The following is a 13,600-nucleotide window of genomic DNA, read 5'->3' on the forward strand; positions in this document are numbered from 1 at the left end:
CATATAGAAACTATAAAGCCTGTCCTTCTGTGTCCAAGCCACTTATGACATGCACATTGAAAGCAACAGAACATTACCAATTATATGAATGAATGGCATGATTTAGGTGTTATTTGGCCATAAGACATAGGAGCAGAATTTGGCCACTTATCATCGAGTCTACTCCACCATTCAATTATGGCTGATTTATATTCCCTCTCAACTGCATATTCCTGCTTCTCCCCATAACCTTTGACCTCTCCTTACTCATCAAAACTTTATCAACCTCCACTTGAAATGTACACAATGACTTAACCCCCACGGCTGTCTGTGGCAATGAATTCCACAGATTCACCCCCCTGGGCTAATGAAATTCAAATTCTTTTCTGAGGCTGTGCCCCCTGCTCCTAGACTCTCTCCACATCCACTCTATCTACGTCCTTCAATATTCAGAAGGAATCACTGATATTCCCTCTCATTTAGTTTAGTATTCACACTAAGAGGAAAAATAACTGACAAACCAATGCACAAAGAGGAGTCACTTGACACAGTTCATAACTTAAACCGCCGCAATCATAGGTTGCAAATCAGCATTAAAAATCTTCACAATGCTTTCACACTACTAATAATCCCACAGTACATGACTTTTGGATTAAGTATAGTATAGTTAGCCATTTTATCCCATCAGAGGTATATTCAGATTGTACCTACCATTAACAGTGCAGGCATAAGGAATAAGATTGTCAGTCATTAGTTTGGAAAAACAAGCTTCAAGAATTGGATGCCGGCCTCTGAAATAAGAATATGGATGACTATGGCAAAAGGCACTTGTTCAATTTGAGAATGCTACTTTAGATGAGGTATAATACTATGCTTATCATTTTTTAAAACTTTCATGTGGTCACTATTCCTTAAGAAGCAGAACTACGCATCCCATTCCAATATCTAGCATGTAAAACAGGGTTGGTGGTAAATCTGTGGAACTCATTGCTACAGATAGCCTTGGTGGCCAAGTCATTGGATGTATTTAAAGTGAAAGCTGATAGGTTCTTGATTACTAAGGGTGTCAAAGGTTAGAGGGAGAAGTCGGGAGAATGGGGTTGAGAGGGATGATAAATAAACCATGATGGAATGGAGGAGCAGACTCGATGGGCCAAATGGCCTAATTCTGCTCCTATGTCATATGGAAGAACCTTTGTCACTGCAGTGTGCAATGTATGGGAATATAGATTTAACAGACAAGGCTATGAGATTTAGGTAACCAAATAAACTATTTAAACATTACAAAGATCAATGAGTGATATTCAGCATTAACAGGTTCAATAGTGATTACTTCTTCCAGTAGACCCCACAAAACTTGTATTCCACAGATACCACCCTTTGTATAAAAGGTTACCTCTCAAGTTCCTATTAATTTTTTTCCTCTTCTCACCTTAAACCTATGTCCTCTAGTTCTTGGTTCCTCAACCCTGAGAAAAAGACAGTCCATTCACCATATTGATGCCCCTCATGATTGTATACACCTCTAATTAAAGTTTAGTTGGAAATGGGTGAGTAGTTACATTGAATTAGTTCATCAGGCAAAACATAAACACTACAATTATAGGCAATATTTAAATAGACAGAAATAGAAAGGGTAAGTAACTTTCAGGGACTAAATATTAGTCACTTACTCATGTTCCTTATGGTAAATGTGGTATGCCAGGATAACAATATAGCTCAGAAATTTCCCCAGCAGTAATGTATCAAATGGAGAGTGAGTATCCTGCACTATAGTAAATTGTTCTGCAAGACACAAAATTAGTGGCTTTACATTTGCCATGCCTGGCGGATAAGTATTAAATATTTACAAAGTACTCTGATTTTATTACACTGCAGAGGTAATGAAATCAGTCCTTATTTATACAAGTAGTTCTGCTAACACATGATAGTTACGCTCTTAAGAAACCTAGAAAGTCCTATTATAGCAGAACCAGTTGTAGTTGTCTTCACAACACATATTTAAACAGGCATGCCACTTATGATTGATTTTGTTATAACCAGGACAGTCCACATCACAGTTCACCATGGATAAAGCCTCACCACTATTGAGCACATCTACAGTACTGTGCAAAAGTCTTAGGCACATATAAGACCATAAGATATAGGAGCAGAATTAGGCTATTTGGCCCATCAAGTCATCATGGCTAATCCACTTTTCCTCTCAGCTCCAATCTCCTGCCTCCCCGCCCCCCCACCCACGCGTATCCCTTCATGTCATGATCACTCAAGAATCTATCAACCTCTGCCTTAAGTGTACATAAATACTTGGCCTCCACAGCTGCCTGTGGCAACGAATTCCACAGATTCACCACTTTGGCAAAAGAAATTCCTCTTTACCTCCGTTCTAAAAGGACACCCCTCCATTCTGAAGCTGTGTCCTCTACTCTTAGACACTCCCACCACCATAGGAAACATCCCTTCCACATCAACACTGTCTGGGCCTTTCAGCATTTGATAGGTTTCAATGAGGTCACCCCTCATTCTTCTGAGTTCCAGTGAATACAAGCCCAGAGCTATCAGACACTCTTCATATGACATAGAAACATAGAAAATCTACAGCATAATATAGGCCCTTCAGGCCACAATGCTGTACTGAACATGTAGTTACTTCAGAAATTACCTAAGGTTATCCATAACCCTCTATTTTTCTAAGCTCCACGTACCTACCAAAGAGTCTCTTAAAAGACTCTATTTTATCTGCCTTCACCAGCGTCGCCAGCAGCCCATTCCACGCACTCACCACCTTTCCTAAAAAACGTACCCCTGATATCACCTCTGTACCTACTTCCAAGCACCTTAAAACTGTTTTAGTCCATCTGTGCTAAAAGGATATCTGAGGAAATATCATATGTATGTGAAGTCACCCAAGGGGAAAGAAAGGTATGAATGTAGTGAGCAGTTCAGACTTATTAGGAATGGGGTAAGGAACATCAAGAAGAAACCTGGAGTGAAGTAGAATCTATTCCTCCAGCTTCGGTTACTGTGACACATGAATTGTTTGTCTGTAACTTAGTGGTATGTCTTCGTAATAGGAATAGTAAATAAGAAAAAATCTGCAGGCATTGGAAATCCACGTCACACACACAAAATCTGCAGGCACTGGAAATCCACGTCACACACACAAAATCTGCAGGCACTGGAAATCCATGTCACACACACAGAATCTGCAGGCACTGGAAATCCACGTCACACACACAAAATCTGCAGGCACTGGAAATCCACGTCACACACACACAGAATCTGCAGGCACTGGAAATCCACGTCACACACACAGAATCTGCAGGCACTGGAAATCCACGTCACACACACAGAATCTGCAGGCACTGGAAATCCACGTCACACACACAGAATCTGCAGGCACTGGAAATCCACGTCACACACACAGAATCTGCAGGCACTGGAAATCCACGTCACACACACAGAATCTGCAGGCACTGGAAATCCACGTCACACACACACAATCTGCAGGCACTGGAAATCCACGTCACACACACACAGAATCTGCAGGCACTGGAAATCCACGTCACACACACACAAAATCTGCAGGCACTGGAAATCCATGTGACACACACACAGAATCTGCAGGCACTGGAAATCCACGTCACACACACACAATCTGCAGGCACTGGAAATCCACGTCACACACACACAAAATCTGCAGGCACTGGAAATCCACGTCACACACACACAAAATCTGCAGGCACTGGAAATCCACGTCACACACACACACAGAATCTGCAGGCACTGGAAATCCACGTCACACACACAAAATCTGCAGGCACTGGAAATCCACGTCACACACACACAAAATCTGCAGGCACTGGAAATCCACGTCACACACACACACAGAATCTGCAGGCACTGGAAATCCATGTCACACACACAGAATCTGCAGGCACTGGAAATCCACGTCACACACATAGAATCTGCAGGCACTGGAAATCCACGTCACACACGTAGAATCTGCAGGCACTGGAAATCCATGTCACACACACAAAATGCTGGAGGAGTGCAGTAGGCCAGGCAGCATCTATGGACAAGGGTAAACAGTCGACATTTTGGGTTGAGACCCTTCATCAGAACTAGAGAAAAAAGATGAGAAATCAGAGTAAGAAGATGGGGGGAGGGGAGGAAGAAATACAAGGTAGTAGGTGATAGGTGAAACCGGGAGGGGGTGAGTGGTGAAGTGAAGAGCTGGGAAGTCGGCTGGTCAAAGAAATAAAGGGCCAGAAAAGGGGGAATCTGATAGAAAAGGAAAAAAGGCCAAGGAAGAAAGGGAAGGGGGAGGAGCATCAGAGGGAGGTGATGGGCAGGTAAGGAATGGTGAGGGAGAGGAGGAGGGAAGGGGCATTATCAGATGTTCAAGAAATCAATGTTCATGCCATCAGGTTTGAGGCTACCCAGACAGATTATAAGGTGTTGCTCCTCCAAACGGAGTGTGGCCTCATGGCAGCACTAGAGGAGGCCATGGACTGACATATCGGAATGGGAATGGGAAGTAGTATTAACACGGGTGACCGCTGGGAGACCACATTTTCTGGTGGACGGAGCATAGGTGCTCAGTGAAGCAGTCTCCAAATCTACCTCAGCTCTCACTGATATACAGGAGGCCACACTGAGAGCACTGGATACAGTAGATGACCCCAAAAGACTCACAGGTGAAGTGCCACCTCACCTGGAAGGACTGTTTGGGACCCTGAATGGTAGTGAGGGAGGAGGTGTTGAGGCAGGTGTAGCACTTGTTCAATTTGCCAGGATAAGTGCCAGCAGGGAGATCAGTGGGGAGGGATGAATGGAGAAGGGAGTCGCGTAGGGAGCGATCCCTGCAGAAATCGGAAAGTGGGGTGGGGGGGGAGAAGATTTGCTTGGTTGTGGGACCCCATTACAGATGGCAGAAGTTATGGAGAATCATGTGCTGGACACAGAGGCTGCTGGGTGGCAGGTGAGAACAAGAGGAGCCCTATCCTTGGTGGGGTGGTGGGGTGGTGGGAGGATGGAGTGAGGGCAGACGTGCGCAAAATGGAAGAGATGCCATTAAGTGCAGCATTGATGGCGGAGGAAGGAAAGCTTCTTTCTTTAAAGAAGGACATTTCCTTAGTTCTGGAATGAAAAGCCTCATCCGAAAATGCGGTGGAGGTGGAGGAATTGAGAGAAGGGGATGGCACTTTTACAAGTAACTGTGTGGGTAGAGCTATAGTCCAGGTAGCTGTGAGAGCCAGTGGGTTTATAATGGACATCAGTAGATAAGCAGTCTCCAGAGATAGAGACAGAGAGATCGAGAAAGGGGAGTGAGGTGTCGGAAATGGACAGGGTAAATTTGAGGGCTGGGTGGAAGTTGGAAGCAAAGTTGATGCAGTCGACGAGCTCTGCGTAGGTACAAGAAGCAGCACCAATGCAGTTGTCGATGTAGCATAGGAAAGGCTGGGAACTGATACCAGTGATACTATCCCCACCTTCTTACTCTGTCTTCTCATCTTTTCTCTCCAGTTCTGTTGAAGGGTCTTGGCCCGAAACCTCAACTCTTTACTCTTTTCCATAGATGCTGCCTACACTGCTGAGTTCCTCCAGCATTTTGTGTCTGTTTATAGGAATTGTACTAGCGCTTTGGAAATCCTTTGTCCATTCTATCTTAGAAGTACTTGTACTGGAGGAATGCTTTGTGCTTTGTGTTATAGAAATAGTTTGCAATTTGGAAATGTTTGAGATAGAAATCCTCTGTGAGTTTTAAATGTATTTTAAGAATGTTGTTTGGATGTAAATATGTATCACTGTAAATATATGAACTATATTTTAAACTACTTTGTTAGCTGCAAGTATCTTCTCCTTGGTAGGAACAGGGGACCCACCACTTGAACAGTGGGTATTGACAGTTAAGACCCATGTCTATACCCATGGAGAATAAACATAGAGAAAACTAGTGATGACGATTGAATAGTTACAGTATTATTTCCCTTTAGTGAGGGTACCTGTGGGTATTTATATCAGATAGGACTTAAAGATTTTATTTGAGTTTGAATCTTCGCAGTCAGCAAATCCAATACCATTACAGCACCAGCCTTCTCACCATCAAGGACACACATACTGAAAGGTGCTGGAAAAAGGCCAGCAATATTATGAGGGATCCCACTCACCCTGATCGAGCACTGTTTGTCCCACTCCCATCAGGAAGGAGGCTACGTAGCATCCACACCAGAACCACCAGACTCAAAAACAGTTACTTTCTCCAAACAGTAAGGCTGATCAACACCTCCACCCCTCACACCCCTAGCTGCCACTACTTTATCATTTCTTGTTAGTCATCTTATGTACAGACATTCCTGTGCCTAGCGTCACTTTATGGACATACAATCAATCAATGCATAATAAACTATATTATGCATTTATATTTATTGTACTTTTCTATTGTGTTCTTTATCTTACCGCTTTTTTGTGCTGCAACAGGTTTGGAGTAAGAATTATAGTGAATTCTAAATTGGGACATATCAGGACCAGTACATTTTGGCCCTATTAAACGACTGCCCCAATTAGCCAAAGTTTCATAGAAATAGTTTAAAAACTTTTAAAAAGACAAACTATCATTTATCTGAGTAACAAATTATGTGCTAAAATTAAATACAGAACAATTTACTACAGTACTATAAAACTGTATTATTTCTTTATAGTGATCGACAGAGGAATTCATCCAGTGTATGTGTTCTTTTGATTGACTGTAAATGTACAGAATCAGCACAGCCACCTAGTGTCGATTATGGATGGTCTTCAAACAATGTTATTGATGATTGCATCCTCCAAAACTTCATTTTTATTGTAACATTCAAGATGACTGTCGATACCTTCAAATCCTTTTCAGTTCCGAACTTACTGAAGTAGTGAAATCATTTCATTTTTACTCCTGGCCTTTTCTGGCATTTCCATACCTGAATACTTGAAATCACAGTGAGCATCACAGTTAGGAGTTGCCTTACTGCTTACTCCTCACCAACTATCTGTGACAAAATCACTGCTTTTAGAACACACACACACAACTGACAATATCTAAAAACTGTTTGCTCCAAGCCTGATGTAGTGTCTAGTGGCCACACAAGTACAAGATTCTGACGCTAGATAGAAACTGTTCAACAACAGCCACCTGCCCCAATTAAGTGGCACAAATAAATAAGGGGAATCCCGGCTATTTTCTCGATTAGTTTTTGTTCTTTAAGAGTTGTCCCAAATAAGCAGCTGCCTCGATTAACCAATGGTCCAATTAACTGGAATCCGCTGAGGTTTGTTCTCGTTTACACTTGTGTACCAATGACATTAAACAATCTTGAATCTTGAACACTAAAAAAAATCAAGAGATATACACTCTCTTAAGGCACCATTACCTCCTTTATCTGTTATTGACTACAATATTTCAGCATTATCAAACAGAACAAAACTGGAGAAAATTTATTTACCATGAAGAATTCTGTCCATGTTAGCCAGGCTCAAGCCATAATGGTGAAATCTGCAGTCTTTGAGAAACCGCCAGAACTGAAGCTGGTTCAATAAGAAGGTATTATCCAGGGGTTCCCGGTGACCCAGACTACTGTAGAACCTGTATACCCTTTTTAGTTGTGTGAAATGTCGAAGAACAGCACACTTTAACTGTACAAAACAAAATTAAGGTCACGTAACATTGGAACTCCAATTAACAACTCTTTATAAAATTTTAGCAGAGGTCATCATACGCTGAGAAGGGCACTTGGTGAAGGAGGGAAAACATAGATCAGTACGGGATGGGAACAGGCCCTTCAACCCACCATATCTGTGCAGACCATGCCAACAGACAATAGACAATAGGTGCAGGAGTAGGCCATTTGGCCCTTCGAGTCAGCACGGCCATTCACTGTGATCATGGCTGATCATCCACAATCAGTATCCAGTTCCTACCTTATCCCCATAACCTTTGAAAAGTTAAACTAATCCCATCAGCCTAAACATGGTCCATTTCCCTCTGTTCTCTACCTGTTCACAAGTCTGTCAAAATCAGAATCAGAATTAATATCACTGGCACACGTCGTAAAACTTGATCTTTTGAGCAGCAGTACAGTGTAATACATAAAAAGTATAAATTAAGGACTATATATTTTTCCAGATATTTAAATAAGTAGGGTAGAAAGAGAGCAAAAAATCGTGAGGATATGTTCGTGGGTTGATTCATCGTCCATTCAGAAGCCTGAATGCGGGAGGGAAGAAGCTGTTCCTGAAATATTGAGTGTGTCTTCAGGCTCCTGTATCTCCTTCCTGATGATGGCAATGAGAAGAGGGTAAGGCCTTGTTGATGAGGGTCCTTAATGATGGACGCCACCTTTCTGAGCCATTGCCCTTTGAAGATGTTCTCGATGCTGGGTGGGGTGGGGGTGGGGGGTGGGGGCTAGTGTCCACGATGGGGTTGGCTGAGATTGCAACCTTCTGCAGCTTTTTCCAATCCTAAGCACACTTTCCACTGCTGATCCCTCAGAGAGGATTGGCGTGTGTTCCCCTGACTTCCCCTTCCTGATCCGTACTGATTGGTCTTATTAACAGCAATGTTGTTGTTTTGAAACAACTCAACCAGCCAATCTGTCTCACTCCTGTCTGCCTCCTCATCACCATCTGAGATTCTTCCTACAACAATTTGTGCTATTGGAAAATTTATAGATGGTGTTTGTGTCACAACCACGGACTCTGCTGTGGGGTTTGTATGCCTGCACAGGCGGGCTGCAAAACACATTCAGCAATCACAATAGTGAGTACATTCCAGCTAATTAGTGTTGCATTGTGGTGGTATTTAACTCCCTTCCTATCATTCCAGTGTTGTTGAAACTTGACCAAAAGCTTAACAACATCTACTGTTTCCTGTTACTGTCCTTGTCTGGGAGAGGAGACTAACGTTTGGATTGATGTTATAAGGCACGGTATTCATTTAGTATTTAGTTACTGCATCCAGCCACAGTGTTTAGGTTTGAGAGTTTTAGTTAATAAGACCATAAGACATATGAGCATATGTCTTATCAGCCTATCGTGTCTCCTCCGCCATTCCATCATGGCTGATCCCAGATCTCACTCAACCCCATATACCTGCCTTCTCACCATATCCTTTGATGCCCTGACTGATCAGGAAACTATCAACTTGGCCTCCACAGCAGTCTGTTTACCTAGCATTTACTGTTTTCCCTTTAATTCTGCAGTTCTCGTTAAAGTCAATGAACTGCTGATCCACTTCAGTGTCTCTCTCTCTCTCCGCACCGGGGCCATATCCACACATCTTGTCAGTTTGAGCTGTGTCTAGTCTAGAAAGTAGAGCAATGGGCTGAGCATGCATCCTGGAGTTGCACTGCTGTTGATTGTGACTGATCCGCACTGACTGTGGCCTCCTGCTGAGGCAGTCAAGGATCCAGTTGCAGAGGGAGGTACAGAGGCTCAGGTTTTGAAGTTTGTTGATTAGTACTGAGAGTATGATGGTGTTGAACACTGAACTGTAATCAATAAACAGCGGTCAGACATAGGTGGTCTCGGGCTAAATGAGACTGCATCTATTACGCAAATTGCAGTGGGTCCAGGCCCTTGCTTAAGTAGGATTTGATTCTGGCCATGACCACCTCTCAAAGAACTTCATCACAGTAGATGTGAGTGCAACTGGGCGATAGTCATTGAGGCAGCTCACTCTGCTCTTCTTGGGCTCTGATATGAATGTTGCCCTTTTGAAACTGGTAGGAACTTCCAACTGCAGCAGTGAGATTGAAGATGTCTTTGAACATTCCCACCAGCTGGTTGGCACAGGCTTTCAGTGCCCTACCTTAAATGTTCATATTATATCTTCTGCAGCCACCTGGCCTGTTAGCACGTTCCATTAACTAACCGCACTCTGTGTAAAAACTGCACCATCACTAAGGACACTCACCATTGGGACATGCCCTCTTCTCATTACTACCATCAGAGAGGAGGTGCAGGTGCATGAAAACACACAATCAATGTCTTAGAATAGCTTCTTCCTCTCTGCCATAATATTTCTGAACAGTGTACGAATTCATGTACACCACCTTGTTATGCCTTTTTATTTGCACTATTTCTTCATTGTTGTAATTTATAGTCATTTTATGTTGTTGCACTGTAGCACTGACATAAAACAGCAGAGATCACATCATATAAGTTGATGATAATAAATCTAGTTCTGGTTCAGATTTTCAATTTTTATTTCAGATTTCCAGCATCTGTAGTTCTATAACCTGATGGAGTTCTGTTTAGGGTCCAGAGGAGGTTCACGAGAACGATTCCAGGAATGCAAAGGTTAAGTATGAGGAGTATTTGATGTCCCTGGGCTTGTTCTCACTGGAGTTTAGAAGAATGAGGAGGGAATTTCATTGAAACCTATCGAATATTGAAAGGCCTAGAAGGAGTGGATGTGGAGAGGATGTTTCCTATAGTGGGAGAGTCTAGGCAGAGGGCACATTCTTAGAATAAGAGGACATCCTTTTACAACAGAGATGAGGAGCAATGTCTTTAGCCAGAAAGTGGTGAATCTGTGAAATTCATTGCCACAGATGGTAGTAAAGGTGAAGTCATTGGGCATATTTAAAGTAGAGGTTGATGGGTTCTTGATTAGTAAGGGCATCAAAGGTTACATCAAAGGAAGAAGCAAGAGAATAGGTCTGAGAGGCAAAAGAAGTCAGCCATGATGAAAGGGTGGAGCAGACTTGATTGGCTGAATTGCCTAGTTCTGCTATGTCACATGGTCTTACCTGCAAAGTCTCGTATTCTCGGTCTTCAACTGGGATCTTTTCCAAAAGTGATTCAATATTAAGCTCTACATTATGTTGCAGAACTGACTGAATGACACCTTTTGATCCACTTTTTTTCACATTTCCTTTTAACAAAAGAAATAAAATCTGTTATTTCTTCTGTTTGTTTTGATTAACATTTATTAATATAAATTATAGTTTTATTTACAACAGGGACATACTGTCTTCACATTGTGAAATATACATATACCGTGTGTCATGCCTATGATGTTAATTTAAACTGTAAGGCACTTTAGCCTTCCTGAACTTATGCGGCACTAAACAACTATAGCACACAATCTATTTAGGGTAAATAGTAAATGGCATTGGAATAAAAAATTGGCTCAAACTATTCATGAGAGTTTTGGACAGGAGTGAAATACACTCAGTGGCCATTTTGTTAGGTACACCTGTCCATCTGCTTATTAATGCAAATATCTAATGAGTGAATCCTATGCCAGCAACTCAATGCATAGAAGCATCCAGCCATAGTAAAGAAGGTCAGTTGTTGTTTGGACCAAAAATCAGAAAGGGGAAAGAAATGTGATCTAAGTGACTTTGACCATGGAAAGTTTGTTGGTGTCAGACAGGGTGGTTTGAGTATCTCAGAAGCTGCCGGTCTCCTGGGATTTTCATGTACAACAGTCTCTAACGTTTACAGATAATGGTGCAAGAAACAAAAACATTCAGCAAGCGGCAGCTCTGTGGGTGAAAAATGCCTTGTTAATGAGAGAGGACAGAGGAGAGTGTCCAGACTGGTTCAACCTGACAGGAAGGTGTCAGTAACTCAAATAATCATGCAATGCAATGGTGGCATGCAGAAGGGCATCTCTTATCAAACCTTGCAGTGGATGGGTTACAGCAGCAGAAAACCACAAGCATATATTCAGTGGCCATTTTATTAGGTATAGAGGGTACGTAAAGTGGCCACTGAGCATAGATCAGCTGGTAAGTGATTTCACAACAACAATCTCACATTCAAAATCAGCAAAACCAAGGATTTGATTGTAGACTTCAGAAAGAGGGGGCCAGGAGAAACACACACCAGTCCTTACTGAGGAACTTTCAACTGCATGTAAAACTCACATGCAATCAGGATAAGCCTGGAAAGTTCTTTTTAATCAGCCAGAGCATAAAATAAGGTTAAGGTACAATGGCACAGCTAGAGTGCTGTGTGCAATTCTGGTCACAACACTATAGGAAGGATGTAATGCACTGGAGAGAGCACTGAGGGGGTTGCCAAGTTGTAAGAAAAGACTAGAGGGGCTGGGTGTGTTTCCTTTGCAAAGGAGTGTACCTGATCAAAATAATGAGGCGTAGATAGCATAGTTAATAAGGAACTTTTTCTTCTGAACATAAGGACACACACAAACTGCTGGAAGAACTCAGCAGGTCAGGAGAGGAATAAACAGACATTTTGGGCCAAGATCCTTCATCAGAACATCATTATCCAGAACACAGATGCTAAAAACCAGAGGCCATAGGATTAAGGTAAGAAGTAGGGGACCTGAGCAAGAACAACTTCACTCAGAGGAGTGTAATTAGAATCTGAAATGCACTGCCTGAGGAATAAGAGGCAGAAACTCTCACAATAGTAAAGTAGGGTCTAGATGAGTATTCGAATTGACAAAGCATAGAAAGTTACAGTTCAAGGGCTGGAAATCGGTTTAGAATAGACAGACTATTAATAGTCAGCATGGACATGATGAGTTGAAGAGCCTGTTTCTGTGCTTTCTGAATCTACTCAGTTTTCAACATTTCCCTTCTTTTTGAAAGTTCACCGCTGTTCGTGCTGCCCCACACCCATTCTGGCTTTTTCCCTTACGTCAGTCTGCTAGTCCGACCCCTACCCCTCCCACTCCCCGCTGCTGCTGGTCTCAGCAGCCTTTCAGAGACTACCATTTCCTGCACTGCTTTAGAACACAGAACAGGCCCTGCATCCCCCTGTGTTGTGCCAGCCTTGAGACCTACTCCAAGATCAATCCAATCCTTCCCTCCTAAGTAGCCCAGTATTGTTCTATCATGCATGTGCCTATCTGAGCATTTCGCAAATACTCCTATTGGATCTCCCTCTACCTTCTTTCTTGGCAGCATGTTCCTTGTGCCCACCAAACTCTGCTTAAAAAAACTTACCTCTGACATCCTTTATATGTTCCTTAAATCACCTTAAAATTTGTCCCCTCATCTTACCCATTTCTATCTTGGGAAAAGTCTCTGGATATCCACTCGATCTATGCCTCTGATCATCTTGTACACCTCTATCAAGTCACCTCTCATCCTCCTTTGCTCCAAAGAGATAAATACACAAGATAGCTTATATACACAGATTGCATATCTATAAAGTGATGCTAGGCACAGGAGTGTCCATACATGAGGTGGCTCTGTCAGGAAATGATAAAGTAGTGGTGGTTGGGGTTGTGGGTGGGGGGATTAGTGGGTGGAGGTGTTGATCAGCCTTACTGCTTTTTACTTTACTTTATACTTTATTGTCGCCAAACAATTGATACTAGAACGTACAATCATCACAGTGATATTTGATTCTGCGCTTCACACTCCCTGGAATACAAATATTAAATATTTAAAATATTAAAAATTAGTAAATATTAAAAATTTAAATTATAAATCATAAATAGAAAATAGAAAAATGGAAAGTAAGGTAGTGAAAAAAAACCGAGAGGCAGGTCTGGATGTTTGGAGGGTACGGCCCAGGTCCGGGTCAGGATCCATTCAGCAGTCTTATCACAGTTGGAAAGAAGCTGTTCCCAAATCTGGCCGTACGAGTCTTCAAGCTCCTG

General features: G+C 42.3%; 1 protein-coding gene across 6 annotated transcripts in view; it reads right to left on the reverse strand.

Annotated features, from left to right (window-relative positions):
* Positions 1-13,600, reverse strand: part of rsph10b (radial spoke head 10 homolog B) — a 77,333-nt gene that overhangs the window by 33,527 nt on the left and 30,206 nt on the right. For 5 of the 6 annotated variants that reach the window (XM_072269138.1, XM_072269136.1, XM_072269140.1 and 2 more), the window contains exons 9-12: positions 10,767-10,891; positions 7,461-7,650; positions 1,653-1,764; positions 691-770 (exon numbers count right to left, since the gene is read on the reverse strand). In XM_072269138.1, coding sequence (XP_072125239.1) covers positions 691-770; positions 1,653-1,764; positions 7,461-7,650; positions 10,767-10,891 — 507 coding nt within the window. The remainder of the gene's footprint in view (positions 1-690; positions 771-1,652; positions 1,765-7,460; positions 7,651-10,766; positions 10,892-13,600) is intronic. The other variant, XM_072269141.1, reaches the window with a different exon arrangement.

The sequence above is a fragment of the Mobula birostris genome, chromosome 9 (genome assembly GCF_030028105.1).
Source record: "Mobula birostris isolate sMobBir1 chromosome 9, sMobBir1.hap1, whole genome shotgun sequence".
NCBI lineage: Eukaryota > Metazoa > Chordata > Chondrichthyes > Myliobatiformes > Myliobatidae > Mobula > Mobula birostris.